Raw genomic sequence first — 24,761 nt, forward strand, 5'->3', positions numbered from 1 at the left:
ACCTATATTGTATTGTTATGCCAATAAACTATTATTATTATTATTATTATTATTAGCTAGCACAATCAACCTGTGTAGCAGTACATTTGGCCAATGCAATTTCAGACTTATCTAGAAGTTTAAAATTTGGCCAACCTATATCCAGACATTTTCTTATCGTTTATAATGTTGGCTAGACTTCCAGAATACCAAAACTTTGTGAATCCTAATACATAGCGTATTACGTGTTAGTCGAGCCTATCTCATGAAACGAAGGCAAGAAGTAACCTCTGTAACCACTGATTTGCTTACTACGATTACCATCGTTTTGGGTTACTTTCATTTATGGTTTGTATCAAAACTCATACAATTCTGCTCAAGTAGTATCTGGTCTTCGACAATGAGAATTTCGTCTTTTGCAAACAGTAATTCTTCTAATAACCTAAAACTGTATCTCTAGAACTATTTGAGTTAGATATTAGATTAATAGATGTTAATATTAAAGTTAAAAATAACTTTATATTTTGATCATTTTTCAAATAAAAAAGGTGTAAATTAGGAAGTATGACGTGTAATAAAGCTGTCAGTGGCTGTCAATAGTTTGAAGAGGGTAAGGAACTATATCTGAAGCCTTTTATTTCCTTTAGAAAAAAATATCATTCAAGCTGTCTTTTGAGTAAAATTTTTTTATAATATGTATATACAATAGTCGGTTATATAAAAGGGTAAGAACGCGCCTTTTCCAGGAGCAAACGTAAGGTACCATTTCGAAAGGAATATAAACGCCTTTCAAGTGAGGTTTCTCCTAGGTGCTATGAATGGGGATGAAACACTTTAAAATTAATGGGAGGTAAAGGAAAGAGATTGGAGGGTCGATCGATTTATGCAAAAAGGCCTGTTTATGATCAGGAATTTTATCTGCAGATAGTAAAGGAGACGAAAAGGATAAAATCTGTCCGATGGGGAGGGGAATAAAAAAATCTATTAAGATTCTGAGGTCAAAGTAACCATAAATTTCTATTACAACCCTTCTGAACTGTTCGGAGAGATCAAAGAGCAGCAATCGGGCCAGTAAAATGACTGATTTTTAGATTACCCTGTAAAAACAATGCCCGGATTCCATTACCCGGAAACTTTAGTTATTCCGTTTCGATAATTTCAAAGCCCGACTGTTTTTATGACGTTAAATCGTTTTCATTATTTTTTTTAACAACCACTTTTGATTTAATCGGGGTAATCAACAAGTTGGAGTATTGTCATCGTAAAGGGAAAATCATTTGATTGATTATAGTTCAGCTAACCTGGTGCACGATTACCTTGCCATTAAACAAATTGGACACCTTCGTCGTGATCTTATGCAACATCAATCAAATGATGGCGGCGCCGGGCGTCAGAGACGTCTTACCAAAAATAGGAGTTCGCGATTGCCCCCTTCCCTTTGAGACGTGGAAACACCGAATGGCAGTGATGTATTCCGCCCTTCGGCGAGAAAAAATGCTTGTTCTCGAGCTCCCTGGAGGTATTCCATTGAAATCGGTTCTGTTCTTATTCAAAAAGTGACGTAGGATATTCCCTGAGAAACAGGATGCATCCCTCATACATTTATTCATACGACCCTCTTAGTAAAACATGTTAAAGATACGAGGTTTCGGAGAGTGCTGGTTATATAAATTAGTTTTTCAGAAACTAATTCTAAAACAGAACTTTGGACTTTACCCGAACTCGAAACAAGGGGTATTGTTAAAAGTTGAAATTCAGTGACATACGTTGGTAATCAAGCCCAAAAAAGAAACAATGATTCTTAAGTAATTGCTACCAACGATGTCAGGTCGCGACTTCAGCTTGGAATAATTAAGTCAGAATTAAATCGACGCCTTTCGCGGATTTATGCGTCGTCGTTGCTCTTGTTTTCTCTGCGTCCGAGTTTTTAGTGCTTCTAAAACTCGAAATAAAAACAAAGAGGGTTTCTTTTAACTGCCTCTAATGCCGGCAATTACGACAGTTCTCTTTCATTTTAATTGCGTTACCCCATAAAAACCGGCTGTTGTGTATCCCTCAAGTAAACTTTCTTCATTTTTACACTGCGGGCGTTAAATTTAAGAGCCCCGGTCGTCTTATGCATATTTAATTGTTCCTCCACGCATATTAATTAGCTCCTATTATGATCTTAATTCATACTGTGTGTTACATCCTTCATTGTATCCTCTAACTCAATTGAATACGGTGTCAACACCATCGCAGTTATCTTAACGTAGTAAGATTATTTTCTTTGGAGATTAAGTAAATAGTGTTCTAATTATTATTATTATTATCATCCAGAAAGTGTGTCAGTTAACCGCATACTTAACCCTTAAAGTTAAATATCCCAGATAACTTTCATTATTTCGGAGGGTGTAGCACCGGTTTAATCGTTAGTAAGACGCCCTCTCGGAGTTGAGCCGGAGGATTAGCGCCCCAAATCGGTTGTAGATTGGTGTCGTAAACGTCTAGAAACATTTTGAAACGTCCCAGCATCCCTGTCTAAAGCCTGTCGCCTTTTTTGGCGCCGGGATTTGTCAGATTTGAATGGAATTACCCTGCAACGGGATACTTCCCCTCTTTCCGGCGCAGGAAAAAATATCCCAACAAAAACCGAAATTGAATTAACGTTTTTTCGCGAGCATTATGAGCCAATCAGTTTTTAAATGATGGCCATCGGCGTCAGTTCGGCCATAAATTGCGTCCACGTATGTTTGGGTTCACTAAATATTTATACAAATTAACGCCATCGGTGCAAAGCTGTTTACCATTAATTAATAATATTTATACGTCGAACACATATTCCGATGATTTTATCCCACGTCCAATTATTGAAAACGCACGGTCGCACCCCTGTAATTCAACGCTCGTTACCCCCGAAACGGTCAGATGCTTTAAGGTAGAAAGTGTAATTATAATTAAAAAATAAAAAAATTCTTTTTCAAGGGAATTTCAACAACACGCCAAGTATTGTAAAAATGTTTTTGCTCTTTATAAGCACAAAAAGATACTTTTTATAAACCTCCATCCTAAAACAACCTTACGTCCCGAACGAAATCTTGAAATATTCGTTTCAATTCTTTACCTCTACCCAACCCTTCATAGCGTAATCAATAACATGGGATACATGGAATAAGATTAGCTATAATCATCTAGAAATTTGTCATTCAAATGTAAGAAGATTTAGAATATGAAATATTTTTATTACTAAAATTTCTCGCGAATAAGATTTATCCTATTAAATCATTCACACCTTGTAAAAAAATATATAACTTTTAGGTTAATCAAGACATTTTCATGTTTCATATCTTAAAATAAAGCTTCATTAATCACAATTCCATCGTGATATGATAAGATTCACTTTATAGTATAAAATTTTTAAAATCAAGTTCCTTATAATACCTTAAAATTGTCAAAATTGAGATATTACATTTTTTAGTTGATAACATCAAAGTAAGTCAAAATATTTTAATTATTTCCATCTTAAAAGAAAGCCCAAGTAATAAGAAATCATTTTTGATATGATACCCTATGTTTGAGTTTCCAGAAATTTTTAAATCTGGCGAAAATCACCTTATAATCGTCAAAATTAATATGTTAGTTTTTCTTCGATAACATTTGAGAGAATCGAGATATTTTGATGAGTAATATCTTAAAAAAAGCTTGATTAATCACGATTCCATCGTGATATAACAAATTTCACTTCATGGTCTAAATCTTTTTATGTCAGATTACTTAGAATAGCTTAAAATTGAGATATTGCATTATTTAGTCGATAACATCAAAGCGAGTCAAAATATTTTGATTATTTCCATCTTAAAAGAAAGCCCAAGTAATAAGAAATAATTTTTGATATGATACGCCACGATTAAGTTTCCAGAAATTTTTAAATCTGGCTCTAAAATCACCTTATAGTCGTCAAAATTAATATGTTAGTTTTTCTTCGATAACATTTGAGAGAATTGAGATATTTTGATGAGTAATATCTTAAAATAAAGCTTGATTAATCACGATTCCATCGTAATATAACAAATTTCACTTCATGGTCTAAATCTTTTTATGTCAGATTACTTAGAATAGCTTAAAATTGAGATATTGCATTATTTAGTCGATAACATCAAAGCGAGTCAAAATATTTTGATTATTTCCATCTTAAAAGAAAGCCCAAGTAATAAGAAATAATTTTTGATATGATACGCCACGATTAAGTTTCCAGAAATTTTTAAATCTGGCTCTAAAATCACCTTATAGTCGTCAAAATTAATATGTTAGTTTTTCTTCGATAACATTTGAGAGAATTGAGATATTTTGATGAGTAATATCTTAAAATTAAGCTTGATTAATTACAATTCCATCGTGATATAACAAATTTCACTTCATGGTCTAAATCTTTTTATGTCAGATTACTTAGAATAGCTTAAAATTGAGATATTGCATTATTTAGTCGATAACATCAAAGCGAGTCAAAATATTTTGATTATTTCCATCTTAAAAGAAAGCCCAAGTAATAAGAAATAATTTTTGATATGATACGCCACGATTAAGTTTCCAGAAATTTTTAAATCTGGCTCTAAAATCACCTTATAGTCGTCAAAATTAATATGTTAGTTTTTCTTCGATAACATTTGAGAGAATTGAGATATTTTGATGAGTAATATCTTAAAATTAAGCTTGATTAATTACAATTCCATCGTGATATAACAAATTTCACTTCATGGTCTAAATCTTTTTATGTCAGATTACTTAGAATAGCTTAAAATTGAAATATTACATTATTTAGTTGATAACATCAAAGTGAATCAAGATATTTTGATTATTTTCATCTTAAAAGAAAGCCCAAGTAATAAGAAATCATTTTTGATATGATACGCCACGGTTAAGTTTCCAGAAATTTTTAAATCTGGCGAAAATCACCTTATAATCGTCAAAATTAATATGTTAGTTTTTCTTCGATAACATTTGAGAGAATTGAGATATTTTGATGAGTAATATCTTAAAATTAAGCTTGATTAATTACAATTCCATCGTGATATAACAAATTTCACTTCATGGTCTAAATCTTTTTATGTCAGATTACTTAGAATAGCTTAAAATTGAGATATTGCATTATTTAGTTGATAACATCAAAGTGAGTCAAAATATTTTGATTATTTCCATCTTAAAAGAAAGCCCAAGTAATAAGAAATCATTTTTGATATGATACGCCACGATTAAGTTTCCAGAAATCTTTAAATATGGTACTAAAATTACGTTATAATCATCAAAATTAATATGTTAGTTTTTCTTCGATAACATTTGAGAGAATTGAGATATTTTGATGAGTAATATCTTAAAATTAAGCTTGATTAATCCCAATTCCATCGTGATATAACAAATTTCACTTGATGGTCTAAATCTTTTTATGTCAGATTACTTAGAATAGCTTAAAATTGAGATATTACATTATTTAGTTGATAACATCAAAGCGAATCAAGAAATTTTGATTATTTCCATCTTAAAAGAAAGCCCAAGTAATAAGAAATCATTTTTGATATGATACGCCACGGTTAAGTTTCCAGAAATTTTTAAATCTGGCGAAAATCACCTTATAATCGTCAAAATTAATATGTTACTTTTTCTTCGATAACATTTGAAAGAATCGAGATATTTTGATGAGTAATATCTTAAAATAAAGCTTGATTAATCACGATTCCATCGTGATATAACAAATTTCACTTCATGGTCTAAATCTTTTTATGTCAGATTACTTAGAATAGCTTAAAATTGAGATATTGCATTATTTAGTTGATAACATCAAAGTGAGTCAAAACATTTTGATTATTTCCATCTTAAAAGAAAGCCCGAGTAATAAGAAATCATTTTTGATATGATACGCCGCAATTAAGTTTCCAGAAATTTTTAAATTTGGGTCTAAAATCACCTTATAATCGTCAAAATTAATATGTTAGTTTTTCTTCGATAACATTTGAAAGAATCGAGATATTTTGATGAGTAATATCTTAAAATTAAGCTTGATTAATTACAATTCCATCGTGATATAACAAATTTCACTTCATGGTCTAAATCTTTTTATGTCAGATTACTTAGAATAGCTTAAAATTGAGATATTGCATTATTTAGTTGATAACATCAAAGTGAGTCAAAATATTTTGATTATTTCCATCTTAAAAGAAAGCCCAAGTAATAAGAAATCATTTTTGATATGATACGCCACGGTTGTTTCCAGAAATTTTTAAATCTGGCTCGAAAATCACCTTATAATCGTCAAAATTAATATGTTAGTTTTTCTTCGATAACATTTGAGAGAATTGAGATATTTTGATGAGTAATATCTTAAAATAAAGCTGAATTAATCCCAATTTCATCGTGATATAACAAATTTCACATCATGGTCTAAATCTTTTTATGTCAGATTACTTAGAATAGCTTAAAATTGAGATATTGCATTATTTAGTTGATAACATCAAAGCGAATCAAGAAATTTTGATTATTTCCATCTTAAAAGAAAGCCCAAGTAACAAAAAATCATTTTTGATATGATACGCCACGGTTAAGTTTCCAGAAATTTTTAAATCTGGCAAAAATCACCTTATAATCGTCAAAATTAATATGTTAGTTTTTCTTCGATAACATTTGAGAGAATCGAGATATTTTGCTGAGTAACATCTTAAAATAAAGCTTGATTAATCATAATTCCATCGATATATAATAACTTTGAGTTCATGGTATAAATCTTTTTAAATTAGCTTTCTTGTAATAGCTTAAAATTGTCAAAATCGAAAAATAACATTATCTAGTAGATAACATCAAAGCGAATCAAGATATTTTGATTATCTACATCTTGGAAGCAAGCCCACTTCCAACATAGGAGCCACAATTAGCTTTCCAAAAATTGTTAAAAATGGCACGATTCAATATGGATTTTTGGTATAAGACAACAATACTAGATAAGTGTTGGAACGAATCAAGTAATTGCGGTTTGGAGAAATAGAATTTTTAAGCCGGGCAACGGCTCGGAGATTTAAAATCGCAATTTAAAACAAACGCAATTTAAGCCGCGCCTGTCTTTTTCGTTTTAATGACAATGAAAATATAGAGGTGAAGCTTTCAGGTTGCTCCGCCTGGGGACTCTACCTGTCAATTCCCTGGGAGCCTCTACAATTTGTCCCTGGCTTTTTCTCCCCGCTAAAATTCTCTTGGAACCTTACCGGTCAAAAGTTTTGTTTGCTTTTCGGGTTTTCAGTTTGGTGTAAAATATATGAGTTGAAATTCAAGTTCAAGACTTTAAAAAATTGAGCCGTTCTATTTTGGGTTGTTTGATCTTTGTTGAGGGCGATCGGAATTTTAATAAAATCGTTGCGGGCGACGATGGAACAAAATGGAACGTAATGCGTCCATTATTTTTCGTAGATGTGTTTACCGATGCAACCTCTTGGAGAAGACATCGCGTTCGCCCTTAGGTCAGGCGCCACTCGAGCATGCGTTTACTCTCCCGGAGACAATGCAGACTTCAAATTGCTGGGCAAATAGCTTTGCAATCTGTTTATATAAGAGTAGAAGAATAAAACTACCGTCGGGGAGATATCCTAAAAGAAAAGAATCTGCGGCCACCTTCAGATTATAATCAACTTTTTCATCAAAAAATATATAGAATTAAAGTCTTTGAAAGGGATCGGGAAGAAAAGGAGCTGTGACCACACTGAGATTGTAATCTATTTTGATCAAATAAATGGGAGAACGCATGCAAATAAATTAACCCTAGTAGAAGTAATGCAAGGGATGCACCCGCCCAGCTTGGTCCGTTTAGTTGATATTAATTAAAAGTTTCAAAACGGAGAGGTTTTATCCAGCACGAAAAGATCCGGTTTAAAATAAACAAATTAATGCGTCTAGCGGACGCTTGCGTAAACCAGAAAAGGGGCTATGAAAAGGAATCACGGTTCACTAAGGGTTAATTATTTTGTACGCGTTTGAAAGCCAGGGACTTTCTCAGTGTCTTTTTGGCAAAGCTTCGTGGAACTAGTTCACCGGGGATGGATTAAATATTCAAGCAAATCTAACAAATGTTATAAGTTATTCAACGAATCGCGTGGAGGAACCGAGGAAACCCCCATCATTAAATTATAAATAGTCGAAGGAAAATACGGCGCAAGTCGGCTGTGCGCGGATAAACTTGGCTTAGTCGAAATTATTTCCTGTTTCTTCCCGAGCAACTTGCCCAAGATCGAAACGTTCTAAAAACCTGTTTAATAAAATTCTGATAACTTCCTAGCGATAAAACAAAAAGGTAAATTTTTGTTTACATTAAAAAGAACTTGAAAACTTTTAAAACTACCCTTCTCGCATAATCAGTGCGACGAACCCCTCATTTTATTATTATTATCCTCCCGGTGAGGACCGAGAAGAGATGATCTCCGAGCTCGGATTTAATATTCGACCCCGTACGGAAATATCAAAACGATTTGACGTACCTTATAATTCCCTAGGTTCTCCACTACGCAGGGCAAACTAGCGTCTCTTCCGAGAGCGACGGTAACATTTGGTATGGGCTCCGCGAACCTCGGATCGTCAGTCATGGCTGAAACAAAAGAATGGGAATTTTAATACCTTCAGCTACCTCCCTTTCACGTCTTCACAAATTGATTTGTCAGAACTACTTCAATCTCTTTCATATATTTACCTAAAGAACGTAAATCAAATTTATTTTTTAACAAAAAAATCCATTACATAAGATAATTATTAATAATCATTGCAAGTATGCAACCAATATCACAGTATACAATACTGCGTACCAATACTGTGATATTGGTTGCATACTTGCAATGATGACAATCTTATATTTACAATTTAATTTATTAGAACATATTGGTTGGCTCTATACGAACAATTGTAAACCACCCCCGATTTAATTTCCCTTAAATTTAATTTAACATGCCCTTGTCGAATCGACCCCCAAAAGGGGAAGAGGAAGGTCCGGTTCAGCAACCTCCAGTTTAAACGAAAACCGGAAAAAGAAAGGGCCACCCTTCAGGAACAAAGAAAGCGATCGTAACGGCACCAGGAATCGGTGCTAATCTAACTGAACTTGATATATGGACGAGTAGTTTTATGCGTTGTCTCCATTCCGACGGATGACCGTAGCGAAATTGTTTCTTCGTTGAAAAGATGGTAGTTTTTTGGAGGTGACAAGCAATCCGGCAAGTGGTTGCAGATAATGGGTGCATGGCAGTCGCAAGGAGACGCTTCGAGTATGTAGGGGTTAGTGCACCCCTCGAGGGATTACCCGATCGATCCTTTTCGAGCACTCTAAGAAAAACTGCCCCGTTCCCGTGTCTTCTCTTTATACGCTTGTTATTCTATCCTTTCTGTTTTCAAGCCACTTAGTGAATTTTATTTCACCCCGATCTTGTTGCATACCAATATTAAATAATATCGTATTTACATAAAAAAAAAATTTAATTTCCATATTTCTAAATATAAGAAAAATTGATAAATGAGTAGTGTTTTAGTGGATAACTCATTTATGGAAATCCGATATTTGGTTTTAACCGTGACACCGAGCGGTTGGAGTTTATGGACGCCGTGCGGTGGGAATGTGATTATTGTAATAAAGTTTTGCCTAACATATTCAATCACATTGAGATAAATATGAAAACTGTAATTGCACATTACCACCAATTTAAGGATCAATCTATTTTTGAAAAATCATCAGTAAAATTTAAAAATCAAGTATGATGTACGTTTCGACAAGGCTTATTTTTACGAAACTCTCTTCCAAGCTTTTTTTGCAAGCCTCCTATGAGTATTTGCAACAAATTTCAAAATATACACCAATAGGGGCTTCCTACAGATTTATGCCCAGTTGTTTATGCGTTTTATGAGTATCACACATCACATCAGACACAACAGTGTCTAGCGTACAGTAATATGTTGGATAGATATTGGAGTTTGGCAAATTTTCGCATTATTTCTGGACGATGGTGATAACCTGATTTTTTGCATACCACCTTTTTACTTATAACTTTGGAGAAATAGGATATTCTTGATTATCAACCATCCAAATTGGAGATTTTGGGACTTCTCTCCTCATATCTAGAAGATGGTTGTAGATAGACATAAACCGGTTATGGAATATGTTTGCTTGGTTCAGTACGAATAATTTTTGTGGGTATCATCTCTTATAGTTTTTGAGTGGTGATATATTCTTGATTGGACACCAACCATATTGAAGATTTCGACGATTTTCGCTTTATTTCTCAAAAATAATGATAGCCTGGCAGGAACTAGTTATGAAATTGCTTGCTTTGATCAATACGAACAATTTTCGTGCATACCATGGTGCTTTATTCCTTATAGCTTTTGAGAAATAGCATATTCTTGGTTATCAACCATCCAAATTGGAGATTTTGGGATTTCTCTCCTTATACTTAGAAGATGGTTGTAGATAGACATAAACCGGTTATGGAATATGTTTGCTCGGTTCAGTACGAATAATTTTTGTGGGTATCATCTCTTATAGTTTTTGAGTGGTGATATATTCTTGATTGGACACCAACCATATTGAAGATTTCGACGATTTTCGCTTTATTTCTCAAAAATAATGATAGCCTGGCAGGAACTAGTTATGAAATATGCTTGCTTTGATCAATACGAACAATTTTCGTGCATACCATGGTGCTTTATTCCTTATAGCTTTTGAGAAATAGCATATTCTTGATTATCAACCATCCAAATTGGAGATTTTGGGATTTCTCTCCTTATACTTAGAAGATGGTTGTAGATAGACATAAACCGGTTATGGAATATGATTGCTCGGTTCAGTACGAATAATTTTTGTGGGTATCATCTCTTATAGTTTTTGAGTGGTGATATATTCTTGATTGGACACCAACCATATTGAAGATTTCGACGATTTTCGCTTTATTTCTCAAAAATAATGATAGCCTGGCAGGAACTAGTTATGAAATATGCTTGCTTTGATCAATACGAACAATTTTCGTGCATACCATGGTGCTTTATTCCTTATAGCTTTTGAGAAATAGCATATTCTTGGTTATCAACCATCCAAATTGGAGATTTTGGGATTTCTCTCCTTATACTTAGAAGATGGATGTAGATAGACATAAACCGGTTATGGAATATGTTTGCTCGGTTCAGTACGAATAATTTTTGTGGGTATCATCTCTTATAGTTTTTGAGTGATGATATATTCTTGATTGGACACCAACCATATTGAAGATTTCGACGATTTTCGCTTTATTTCTCAAAAATGATGATAGCCTGGCAGGAACTAGTTATGAAATATACTTGCTTTGATCAGTACGAACAATTTTCGTGCATACCATGGTGCTTTATTCCTTATAGCTTTTGAGAAATAGCATATTCTTGGTTATCAACCATCCAAATTGGAGATTTTGGGATTTCTCTCCTTATACTTAGAAGATGGATGTAGATAGACATAAACCGGTTATGGAATATGTTTGCTCGGTTCAGTAGGAATAATTTTTGTGGGTATCATCTCTTATAGTTTTTGAGTGGTGATATATTCTTGATTGGACACCAACCATATTGAAGATTTCGACGATTTTCGCTTTATTTCTCAAAAATAATGATAGCCTGGCAGGAACTAGTTATGAAATATGCTTGCTTTGATCAATACGAACAATTTTCGTGCATACCATGGTGCTTTATTCCTTATAGCTTTTGAGAAATAGCATATTCTTGGTTATCAACCATCCAAATTGGAGATTTTGGGATTTCTCTCCTTATACTTAGAAGATGGTTGTAGATAGACATAAACCGGTTATGGAATATGTTTGCTCGGTTCAGTACGAATAATTTTTGTGGGTATCATCTCTTATAGTTTTTGAGTGGTGATATATTCTTGATTGGACACCAACCATATTGAAGATTTCGACGATTTTCGCTTTATTTCTCAAAAATAATGATAGCCTGGCAGGAACTAGTTATGAAATATGCTTGTTTTGATCAATACGAACAATTTTCGTGCATACCATGGTGCTTTATTCCTTATAGCTTTTGAGAAATAACATATTCTTGGTTATCAACCATCCAAATTGGAGATTTTGGGACTTCTCTCCTTATACTTAGAAGATGGTTGTAGATAGACATAAACCGGTTATGGAATATGTTTGCTCGGTTCAGTACGAATAATTTTTGTGGGTATCATCTCTTATAGTTTTTGAGTGGTGATATATTCTTGATTGGACACCAACCATATTGGAGATTTCGACGATTTTCGCGTTATTTCTCAAAAATGATGATAGCCTGGCAGGAACTAGTTATGAAATATGCTTGCTTTGATCAATACGAACAATTTTCGTGCATACCATGGTGCTTTATTCCTTATAGCTTTTGAGAAATAGCATATTCTTGGTTATCAACCATCCAAATTGAAGATTTTGGGACTTCTCTCCTTATACTTAGAAGATGGTTGTAGATAGACATAAACCGGTTATGAAATATGTTTGCTCGGTTCAGTACGAATAATTTTTGTGGGTATCATCTCTTATAGTTTTTGAGTGGTGATATATTCTTGATTGGACACCAACCATATTGAAGATTTCGACGATTTTCGCTTTATTTCTCAAAAATGATGATAGCCTGGCAGGAACTAGTTATGAAATATGCTTGCTTTGATCAATACGAACAATTTTCGTGCATACCATGGTGCTTTATTCCTTATAGCTTTTGAGAAATAGCATATTCTTGGTTATCAACCATCCAAATTGAAGATTTTGGGACTTCTCTCCTTATACTTAGAAGATGGTTGTAGATAGACATAAACCGGTTATGGAATATGTTTGCTCGGTTCAGTACGAATAATTTTTGTGGGTATCATCTCTTATAGTTTTTGAGTGGTGATATATTCTTGATTGGACACCAACCATATTGAAGATTTCGACGATTTTCGCTTTATTTCTCAAAAATGATGATAGCCTGGCAGGAACTAGTTATGAAATATGCTTGCTTTGATCAATACGAACAATTTTCGTGCATACCATGGTGCTTTATTCCTTATAGCTTTTGAGAAATAGCATATTCTTGGTTATCAACCATCCAAATTGGAGATGTTGGGACTTCTCTCTTTATATCTAGAAGATGGTTGTAGATAGACATAAACCGGTTATGGAATATGTTTGCTCGGTTCAGTACGAATAATTTTTGTGGGTATCATCTCTTATAGTTTTTGAGTGGTGATATATTCTTGATTGGACACCAACCATATTAAAGATTTCGACGATTTTCGCTTTATTTCTCAAAAATGATGATAGCCTGGCAGGAACTAGTTATGAAATATACTTGCTTTGATCAATACGAACAATTTTCGTGCATACCATGGTGCTTTATTCCTTATAGCTTTTGAGAAATACCATATTCTTGATTATCAACCATCCAAATTGGAGATTTTGGGATTTCTCTCCTTATACTTAGAAGATGGTTGTAGATAGACATAAACCGGTTATGGAATATGTTTGCTCGGTTCAGTACGAATAATTTTTGTGGGTATCATCTCTTATAGTTTTTGAGTGGTGATATATTCTTGATTGGACACCAACCATATTGAAGATTTCGACGATTTTCGCTTTATTTCTCAAAAATGATGATAGCCTGGCAGGAACTAGTTATGAAATATGCTTGCTTTGATCAAAAGTACTGGTACTCTATTACTTGTAACTTTTAAGAAATAGCATATTCGTGATTATAAAGCAACCATATTGGAGATTTTGGAAATTCTTTCCTTACTTCCAGAATATGGTTTTGGTTGGACATAAACCGGTTAACTTTATAAGAGATAAAGTTAACCGGTTTTTGAGTTCAATAACACAGTAGAAATGAAATGGTAATTAATTGAGAAAAAATAAAACTTGAAAAAGGAAAATATGCATTTAGTGTAAATGCACGTTTGATAATTTGTCAAGATATTTGCGTTAGTATAAAATTTATTGGCGCAAACGATTTAAAGGGGTATTAAGCCCGCAAAGCTTTTAGTAAATGTCATTTTCCAGTAGATGACATGAGAAAACGCAATATTTCGTAGGATTTCCAGAGTAAATGCTGATTTAGTGTCTGTAGGAATAAAACAATGGTGGCGAGAAGAGTAAATTAATTTTGATTATCCCACTAATGAAGCGCTATAATTAATTAAAGTTATTAGGTCTAGGAGTCTAGCTGTAAGTAATTTGAACGTATCTTTTAATTAGTATGAATCCCGTCGGGTAAATGAGTTTTTCAGGGTTGTAAATTGTTATAGAAACGGTGTTAAATTCTTATTGGAGAAAGATTCCGATTCCTCGCGCGTTTACCGGTTAATAGCTTTGATATTTTATTTATTCGCGAAATAGCATAAATTCGGTTCGGTTGTTCGGTACGTTTTTAGTCATTTTTTAAAATTCAAGTTAATTGATCAATGGTAAAAGATAACGTAGATATATGAAGGTCGTTAAAATGCATATGATGTAGTGGAAATGAAACGTGCACACACGGAGAGGATTTCAAAAAGATATTAATATAATCGCCACAACGGAAGATTGAATAGAACTCATTTTTTATTCAATAAAAAAGAGGTTGTTTCAATGAGTGCAACCCGCCTAACCTTTCGGGGTGAGAGCAATTTGGAGAGATCCCCGAGGAGTTGATTTAAATAAAAATCTTAAGATTAATTACTAGATACGAGATTCAACCCCCTTCGTCGTAACGTTAGCCGAGTCCTCGTTTTGTGTAATTTCTGTTGACGGGAAAATGAAAAATGCCTTCCCTAACAATGCCTTAACGAAGTTTACTCACAATTTTTCCTCGCTCCAAGTGTTTCTATGTCCTCGTATACTCGAAACCTCTAGTCAGTCATCTCAAATGTTAATGCGATAGTAATTAACAACACCGCGGTATCGGGTTATAACCCCACCAATGCATATAGATACTTGATTTGGTAACCCCATTCCCTCATGAATTTCACTTGGCCGAATGCAGCTGATCGCATAAACATCGAATCAAGCTACAAGATACAACTACGTTATTAATTAACCATTTCAACCCAAGTTACCATTAAAAATTCACATTCATGTTGAATCATAACTTAATTAAGTACAATTTCAGCGCCAAAAGCATTTGTCAATGTAAAATGTCGTACACATAAAATAAATCGAAAATATGTATGCAGACGGTGTTGGAATTCGATTGATACGGGACAAACAAAACGTTCGTAAATTTAATGAAATTGTTTCCCATAATTAATATTGTTTTCATAAATCATGAATTTATTACGCTCCTGATCTAATCGCCGAAATGTTATAAATTCAACACTGATTATTTACTAATTTAGCTGTTGAGATACAATATTTGAACTCAATGGAAATTTATGGAAACGCAATTTCTTTCAATGACAGAACTATGGTGATTTGATTTCATTTTCTTTACTCCCAACGTTAAAGCAAGATTTATTTAAATGAGTTGAATAAGTTTTTGTTGATTATACAGGATGTCTTCAGAATACGTAGAACCGTATAATGCTCCGATGTGGAAGATACGGGACACCTGTATATAGGGGGCGTAGCTCAGATGGTAGAGCGCTCGCTTAGCATGCGAGAGGTACCGGGATCGATGCCCGGCGCCTCCACATTTTTTTACCTTTTATTATTTTCCTCGTTTAATTCCACAAATCCATCGTTATTATTGTCACAAAGAACTTTAAACTACTTATTAGGGAGGTATGCTTTAAAAATTCAAATAGGAAAGTACTTATTATGCCATATGATGGGCAACATTGACTGTACTTCATTACGTACTGTTATTTCATTGATTGTAAGGAATTATTATTAACTTATTAGCCAATTTTTTAAATTTTATTTAAAATAAATTAAATAAGTTAACTTCAAATGTTGCTTTATAACCTCAAAAAGTTTCATTTATACATTCCTAATCGTTTTAGAGAAAAAATGTTTTTGATTAACCTCATTTTCATCGAATTAAATGTGATTTTTAAAATCGTATAAAAAGTAAAGTGGTTTCCCTGGAAGCTTATAATGCGGCATAACCTAACCTCAAACATCCTTTTATAACCTCAAAATGTTTCATTTTTTAATTCAAAATAAATCGATTTTTCAATAAGCGCATCTATTGTTTTAATGAAATGGTTTGATAAATAACTTTTAGCGTTGGTGAAATGAATAAATAAGTAATAATTTGTTAATGTTTATGCTTCAATCGTCAAATGGATGTTTAAATGGAATCGGATTGTTAAAAAAATACAAAGTTAAATTTGAAAACTGTTAATCTATAAACTGTGTAAAAAGGTTTGAAAAAATTGCACCTCGGGCCATAAATGTTTTTCACGTTATTCCATAAAGTGGGACAGTAGTTTTAAAAAATCAATAAACTCGAAAAAGTATAGTCTACCAATATCATATAGGAGTTGAATTATAAAACAACCCTTCTATCGTGGTCCGTTCGGTTATGATCCCTTACATCAATTCCCATTATTAAAAAAACACTCAGCCAACTTTTAGTATTTATTTTATTATTAAAGCAACATTTCAAATAACATAATACTACTGATTACATGAATAACCATTGTGAAGAGAAACGCATCAAATGGAGAGTGAACATCGGCGGTTGACCAAATTAAAATTAACATTCCTACAAATTTATTTAAATAAAAACATTTAATTTTTAGTTTACCATGTTTTACCAACCCATTATCATTTTGTATTTATTCACAATTTCAAAAAGGGGTATTACAGCGTTTCTCAGCAAGATATCCATTTTATCAATTAATTTTAATAAAACATACACCTTCAACGACTTTTAATAACTAAAACTAACTAAAACTTCATTAATTTGGTGAGTAATCAAAAAAGTTTTATCATAGTAAAAATATTTAGAAATGCCAATAAAATATTTTATGAATTAGGTGTTCCACAAAATATTTCTTTTAATAAATTAAAATAGATTCTTCAAATATAACGATAATAAAAAAATTTTGCGATTAGAAAAAATCGCTGAATGGATCGAAACGCGGATTTCCGTTAAAATCGTTTCCTTCATAAAGGAGGTAATGATACAATTCTTGAGTAACTTCAACTACCCCGTAAGGAGCTAAAAAATAATAATATATAAAATAAATTAAAAAAATTAAAAAAAAATCTTACTTGTAACAGTTTGTGTATTTATTATATTTAATCCAAATCCTTGTTGAGTAAGAACAGCGTTTAAAATTGCATTTCTAAGCGCAAAACGTTGGTGGGGTAATAAATTACTGAACCAAGCAGCAATCACTTCAGTTTCGTCGTTTTCGATGACTTCGTTATATTCCTCATCACTTTCTTGATTATTTTCTTCACTATCATCCTCCTCTTCGGATAATTCAATTGGGGTGCTATGTCTATTATTATATATCATATCTATTTCATCACTATCGGCGTCGGAATCAGTATTAAAAGATAAATTTTCGTAAAAATGTTCCTCGAATAACTCATAATCAAGAGAAGACGACATATACTCATAGTTGCTATTCGATTCGCGAGACATTTCCGAATAAACATCGTCTTCAGTGTCACTTTCAACGTAAAACTGAGCGAAGAGTTCGTTTTGAGCGAATAAAAAGTACATCAGGGAATAAAATAGAAACGCAATCATAAACGCTGACATTGTATCATGAAAGTTGTTGAAAGAGGATCTTTCTCGAACTAGAAATAGTGTGAACCCACCTTAGAATCGATCGTAAACTAAAACGGTTAAGAATTCTTACCTAAAACAAGATTAGAACGAACATATTGTTCCATTTTATCGCTGTTATGATTTAAGCTTAATGATACACTTTATACACGCCACTCGCAATCAAAAAGAGTTAATCAAACAGACCGAATTGATGAAGTGAAGGTGGTAAGACTACCCCCACCACTGTTCGTTTATTTTGATGTCATATCCGTTAAAAAAGTTTAAAAATTTTATCGATCGAAATCTATTTGACCGTTATCATAACGATTAAGTTATATATCGATGATGAATCATTAATTTTTGCTGTAAAATTACTTATTCTTGATTAATAATTTAGGTATTTTTAATATCTCGTAATGATTAATTTAACTTTTTTCTTTTATTAATTTAATAATAAATTAGGTGAGGGTGTAATCAGCGCCCTCTTAGCGGAAATTTAAAAATTTACGAATGACAGTTATTTTTAAGGTTAGAAATACGAAATTGTAAATTTAGAGGGTTTTTTCACTTTATTATTATATATATTTTTTTTTAGCCACACTATGGGTACTACTTTCAAAATATTTGGCAGTAATATGTTTTGGGTCATTCTCTACACGATGGTGAGGCCACATTTTCAATTGGAAGAATTATTTCAAAATGGCGACTGTCAACTTCTTTTTTTAAATGGAATGCCAACATTTTTTTTTTTATTATTGAGGTCCTAAAAACATTCTTTATACGATAGTATTTTGTTTTTCTTAAAAATTCATTTCTTTCCCCATCAAAAAGCACACATTTTAATCTAGTAGCGCATGAATGTTTTACACTCGATGTTATTTTTGTCCAAATATCAAGTAGCGCTGGACACAAAAGAAACAATTAAACTTTATTTTGTAATAAACATCTACTTATTTATTTATTTTGACAAAAATAACATCGAGTGTAAAACCTTCATGCGCTACTATACTCTGTTTTTAAACCAAGAGGAGTAAACGCGAAAGTCAGATTTACACTAGGAAAAATCACCAGAAAATATCACTAGATATTTTGGCGGTAAATTTAAATTAATAATTGTTATTATTTATTTATTTACTTATTATTGTATTTATTTTCGTTTGTTATCGTCAACACTAAACATACAAATTAACATTGAAGTGATTAACATCGTGAAGACTCCACGTATCTGAACCTTTAGGTATAAGTACCACCGTCATACAGGCGGAGTTAATCGCCATACAACTTGCCGCTGACGTTATTGTCAGATCCAACTTGGTAGGTAAGACTTTTACAATTTATACTGACAGTAGACAAGCTATTTTAGCCCTGAGTAGAATAACAATTACCTCAGGACTTGTTATGGGTTGTCATCTGACATTGGAGAAGGCCGCAGTGCATAACTGTGTCATACTTCAATGGATAAAAGGACACTCGACTTGTTCAGGTAACAAGCACGCTGATAGGCTTGCCAAACGGGCTGCCAAGCGAGCGCCATGTTCGCCTGAACCGATAATCGCTCCGTCCTTATCAACTCAGATTGAGATAATTAAAGATTTTACCCACAAAAAGTTCATGAACTGGTGGGATAGGGTTAAGGGTTGCCATCTGTCTAAGGAAGTATTACATTATCCTTCAGCAGAGGCAGCCTTGTCTTTCGTAAGGCTTGGTAGAAACGCTCTACGAATTGTAACGGGACTCGTCACGGGTCACTGTAAGGTAAACAAGCATCTTTATAACCTTAAGCTTGCTGTTAGTCCTCTCTGTCGCCTCGGTAAAGAGAGCGAGGAGACGGTCCGACACATCTTGTGTGAATGCCCCACTCTGCAAGACCTCAGAATGAGAGACTTCGGAGAGGAATGGCCGACCACAGATGGCATCAGGAACACACCTCTGAGCTGTATCCTAGCCTTCGGAAATTCCTTAGGCTGGTTGATGTAGCCAGGGTTTAAGAACACAAAATTTACAATAATGACACAAAACTGTCGAATTGTCAATAACCTAACCTTCAAATTCAAAATTCAAAATTGCCTGTGTGTGAACCTTCCTCGCATTCAACCAATCACGTGGAAGGTCAATCTGGTGACAAATTCAAAATACTCCTCCTGGTTTAAAAACAGTATAATTGCCAAAGAAAACTTCATGGTATAATTAATGTTTGTAAACAAAACTAACCTTACCTCACATTCCTTCACGCTATAATTGACATTACAAAAGAAAACTTCACGCTATAATTGCCATTACTAATTGCCAAAAAAAACTTCATGGTATAATTAATGTTTGTAAACAAAACTAACCTTACCTCACATTCCTTCACGCTATAATTGACATTACAAAAGAAAACTTCACGCTATAATTGCCATTACAAATTGCCAAAGAATACTTCATGGTATAATTAATGTTTGTAAACAAAACTAACCTTACCGAACATTCCTTCACGCTATAATTGACATTACACAAGAATACTTCACGCTATAATTGCCATTACTAATTGCCAACGAATACTTCATGGTATAATTAATGTTTGTAAACAAAACTAACCTTACCTCACATTCCTTCACGCTATAATTGACATTACAAAAGAAAACTTCACGCTATAATTGCCATTACAAATTGCCAAAGAATACTTCATGGTATAATTAATGTTTGTAAACAAAACTAACCTTACCTAATAGGCCCCATACACCTTCAAACAAATTGCGCAACAATCGCTGTTTTGCAAAAATTGTGTAGTGTATGGTGTTGGTTGATGCGTTACGCAACTGGTTGCAGAAATTCAAAATTGTTTGAAATTAGTTGCGCAACGCCATTCGTTGCTCAACCAATTGCATTGTGTATGAGGTTTATGCAACATATTCTGCAACAACGACGGTTTCTCTTCACGTGTGTTAGTAAGTATTGATATTGCTTTTCTCAATATTGTGTCTTGTTTTTGTACCGAGAATTTCATATAACTCGCAATATATGAATGCAGTACCCATAGTTACGAAACTACTGTGCACTTGTACTGTCCGTCATAAATTATAACACACTTTAATAGTACCGGTATTGGATAGTTTTGCAAAGGAAAAGTTTTGCTTGAAAAAAGTGACGTCCTTATGAATGTTTCTGGTTCTAGGTCTAGTGTTAGTTGTGGGTACTTTTCATTCAATAAAAATATAGCACAATCTAACGCTGAATAACAATTAAAACTTTAACTAACACTAGACCTAGATCCAGAAACATTCGGATATAGCCGCACGTCTCTCAAGCCGGCTAAACTCGAATGATTCTGGTCCTAGGTCTTATGTTAGCTCTAGTGATAGTGCTAGTGCAAAATTAAAACTAACACTAGAATATACAACCTAGTGATATCTAATGCTAACTAGTGCTACCTAGCACTGTTACTGCAAGTAACAGAAGATCATCTTTAACCACTCTCATCCATACTCTGCTTCCTTTTTCTTTTTCTAACACACATCTTCCGACGCAATTATTATAGCTAAACAGGCTGCTTCGCCAGATGGCATGTTTCCATGCACACACAACACAAGCAAGTTTGAAGTTTGTATAAAATTGTGTATAGTGTATGGGTTGGGTTTTTTGCACAATAACCTGTTGTGCAACGTTAGTTTGCGGAATTTGTTTGCAAGTGTATGGGGCCTATAACATTCAGCGTTTGAAGACACAGGGCTAAACCCGAAACTTAAAAATATACAACTTAGCGCTGAATAACAATTAAAACTAGAACTATACTCTGTTTTTAAACCAGGAGGAGTAAACGCGAAAGTCAGATTTACACTGGAAAAAATCACTAGATATTTTGGCGGTAAATTTAAATTAATAATTATTATTTATTTACTTATTATTGTATTTATTTTCGTTTGTTATCGTCAACACTATACATACAAATTAACATTGAAGTTATGAGTATATTTATTTCAAAATATAATAAAAAAGGGTTTAAGAACACAAAATATACAATAATGACACGAAACTGTCGAATTATAATAATAATAATAACTTGGCTTTATTAATAAAAAAAAACAATGACAAAAATTATACAAAAGCAATACGTAGGGCGGAGTTAGGAATCACTCAACCCTACAAACAAACAAAAAAAAAAATTAAGTATTAATAAAATAGAACAAAAGAAAAATTAAAATTAAGAGAAAAAAAAAATCAATGTTTACGAAATTAACAATATTAAACAAATCAAAAATAATAAAAAACAAAAAAAAAAAAAATTGCAATACATATGCATGCGAAACTCAGCAACTATACGCCAGATTGTTCATCCATTAACATTTGTCGCAGTTTCTTCTTAAACGCATTCAAATTTAGAGACTTCAAAGAGCCTGGTAGCGGATTATAATATTTAGGAAGGCAATAAGTGAAGGATCGTTCAAATAATGAGGTCTCATGTTTAGGAGGTGTAATAATACCTCTATTTCTAATATTGATATTATGAACATCTGTCCTGAATGATATTTTGTTGTATAGATACGGGGGCTTCTTCAACATGAGAAGTTTATGGTAGAATGATAATAAATGCAACTTTCTTCTGTTGGACATATTCAACCAACCAGCATCTATTAATTTATGAGACACATGATCATACCGTTTTAAACCGTATACAAGCCTGAGGCAAGCATTCTGTACCCGCTGTACACGACTTACTGAAGTGCTAGCCAAACAGGTACCAGAAACCTTATTACAAAAGGTGAAATTACTAAGTACAAGTTTTAACAGTGTAGCTTTAGATACTGTGTGCCTAATGCCATAAATTAATTTCAACGTTGCATATGATTTATTGGTTTTCTGTGTAATATGTGTTTTAAATCTAATATCTGAATCCTGATACAATCCCAAATTACGAAAACAGCATCCTACATTAATTCGCTGGTCATCAACTTCTATACTAAAATGAGTAGAATGTTCTTCTCGCAAACCCCGCCTACCAAAAAGCATCAATTCACCTTCAAATTATGTCCAGACGAAATTTCCACTAAGTTCCTAATTTCCCGTGTTAAAATAGTTTCAGCCAGAGACACATCACTCATCAATTACCTAACCTTCAAATTCGAAATTGCCTGTGTGTGAACCTTCCTCGTATTCAACCAATCACGTGCAAGGTCAATCTGGTGACAAATTTAAAATACTCCTCCTGGTTTAAAAACAGAGTGTAGATTAAAATATTAGGTTCCTTTTGGATGGGGAAAGAAATGAATTTTTAAGAAAAACAAAATACTGTCGTAAAAAGAATGCTTTTAAGATCTCAATAATAAAAAAAAAATTTTGGCATTCCATTTAAAAAAAAAAGTTGACTTGAATTGAAAATATGATATCACCATCGTGTAGAGAGTGTCCTAAAACATATTACTGCCAAATATTTTGAAAGTAGTACCCATAGTGTGGCTAAAAAGAATAAGGCGCTTACTCTGAAGCTCAGGCTGTATAAAATTTTAAAAATGAAATGTTTTCTCAAAAACTATTAAGAATTTATAAATGAGGTTATAAATTATTAGAGCGGCCACTTTATTTTATATAAAATTTTAAAAATAATGCTTTGTTTGTTAATATTTTTTGAAGGTTGTTCATAAAATATGATTATATAGGTTGAGATTGATATCAGTTAATAGGTTGACATTGGTTAAAATGTTGAGTTGGTGTTGTACTAATCAATCAAACGGCACGCGTCAGTCTTGGTGCGAATTCCGGGATGGTACGGGCACCGAGATTCCGGGATCCGGGCGATCGGTCCAGACGACAACCAGGAACGCATATAGACACCTTTAATGTATATACCCTCGGTTTCGTAAAGTGATGTAATCGATTACCAAAGCGTGATCACAGAGGGGCATTAGCACGAGCCATTGTGTAGTGTACAGAATATATTATCATGCATGAGCAAACTGCGATGTGTTGCGGGCGAGGTCCCAAGGGAGGGGACTGACTTAGGGAAAATGAGATCTTGCCGTTTTGCCGGGACCTCACCTCCTCCTTTATTTCGTATCGCCCACCTCCGGCCCTCTCGGCTATTTATTACCCCGTCCTTTGATTTATTACCACGCAGCTTGCTTTTTTTGTCATCTCTAGCTACCGGTTTCACTTTTACCGGGATCCTGTAAAACCACCCATCGTCGTTACATCCGCAATAAAGGATCAACGTCCTACTTTTTACACTTTTACTACAAATAATAAAAAAATAAATCCAGCAAATATTAATTTATTAACATGTTAACGAAAAAAATAGAGACAAACGGAAGAATACAATTTTTGAAAACATTCCTAACCTCCAAATTTAATGATTTTAATATCTCTTCCTCCATTTGTCTCGTAATTAACGATTAACTATAACGTTTTTATATTAATCTGAATCGCTGTTGTCCAACTCATCATTTACTTCATAACCTTCAGGAACTGCTACCGCATAAACAAACCAATAAAGAATCAACCCGAAGAATATAATCCCTTCGAAAGTACCTAAGCGAAGTTGCCCTAAATTAAAACAAAGTTAAAACACGATAATCCCTTGTACGAACGTTTTACCTAGTATTGCTCTAAGGAACATCACCATGTCTTCCAAAACTTGCTCTTCAGCCTCATCCATATTTGAGATCAACCCTTAACTTAATTGAGATTGTATTCTTAGAATTACAAAATCGATAATGTTAAGTTTACGTTAAACTGTTTTAAACGTTTCCGAGATTGCCTTTGACATGAAATCAAAATGGTGGTTATAATATTCGAACGCTCCCTAGATGTCGCTATTATTACCTAACTTCACACCGGTTCATGTATAAACTTAATTACATGTTATTATTTTTAATTTCAAGTCTTTGTTGAAAATATTTAATAATTAATTAAATTAATAATAATAAATTATTTTAAATTTCAAAATTTAATTTAATAAAAAATGTTTCGTTTAAAATCCGTGCCTACGTTCACGTTGAATAACGTTCAAAACAATACTGTCATTTTTGATGTAACACGTTAAGTCATTTTAAACGAAAATTTGTTTAAAAGTGATTCATTTAAAGATGGTTGAAAATCTTGTGGCAATACGAGAC

At 33.2% G+C, this 24,761-nt stretch overlaps 2 protein-coding genes, 1 long non-coding RNA gene and 1 other non-coding gene across 4 annotated transcripts in view; 1 reads left to right on the top strand and 3 right to left on the bottom strand.

Annotated features, from left to right (window-relative positions):
• The window catches only part of LOC111414840 (Dpr-interacting protein delta), a 122,383-nt gene that overhangs the window by 42,202 nt on the left and 55,420 nt on the right, over nt 1–24,761 (bottom strand). Inside the window, exon 2 of the mRNA XM_023046294.2 lies at nt 8,469–8,575. Coding sequence (XP_022902062.1) covers nt 8,469–8,575 — 107 coding nt within the window. The remainder of the gene's footprint in view (nt 1–8,468; nt 8,576–24,761) is intronic.
• On the top strand, nt 15,562–15,634 carry TRNAA-AGC (transfer RNA alanine (anticodon AGC)). The gene has a single exon. It is a non-coding gene; the product is annotated as a tRNA-Ala (tRNA).
• On the bottom strand, nt 17,003–17,824 carry LOC139430925 (uncharacterized). Its single transcript, XM_071198408.1, has 3 exons — nt 17,765–17,824; nt 17,166–17,702; nt 17,003–17,112 (listed from the first exon to the last, which is right to left on the bottom strand). Exons 1-3 carry the CDS (start codon nt 17,796–17,798, stop codon nt 17,003–17,005), a joined length of 681 nt encoding a protein of 226 aa, XP_071054509.1. The 5' UTR covers nt 17,799–17,824.
• Nucleotides 23,902–24,390, bottom strand: LOC139430962 (uncharacterized). Its single transcript, XR_011641317.1, has 2 exons — nt 24,241–24,390; nt 23,902–24,189 (listed from the first exon to the last, which is right to left on the bottom strand). It is a non-coding gene; the product is annotated as an uncharacterized lncRNA (long non-coding RNA).

This window comes from Onthophagus taurus, chromosome 8, assembly GCF_036711975.1.
Source record: "Onthophagus taurus isolate NC chromosome 8, IU_Otau_3.0, whole genome shotgun sequence".
Classification (NCBI taxonomy): Eukaryota; Metazoa; Arthropoda; class Insecta; order Coleoptera; family Scarabaeidae; genus Onthophagus; species Onthophagus taurus.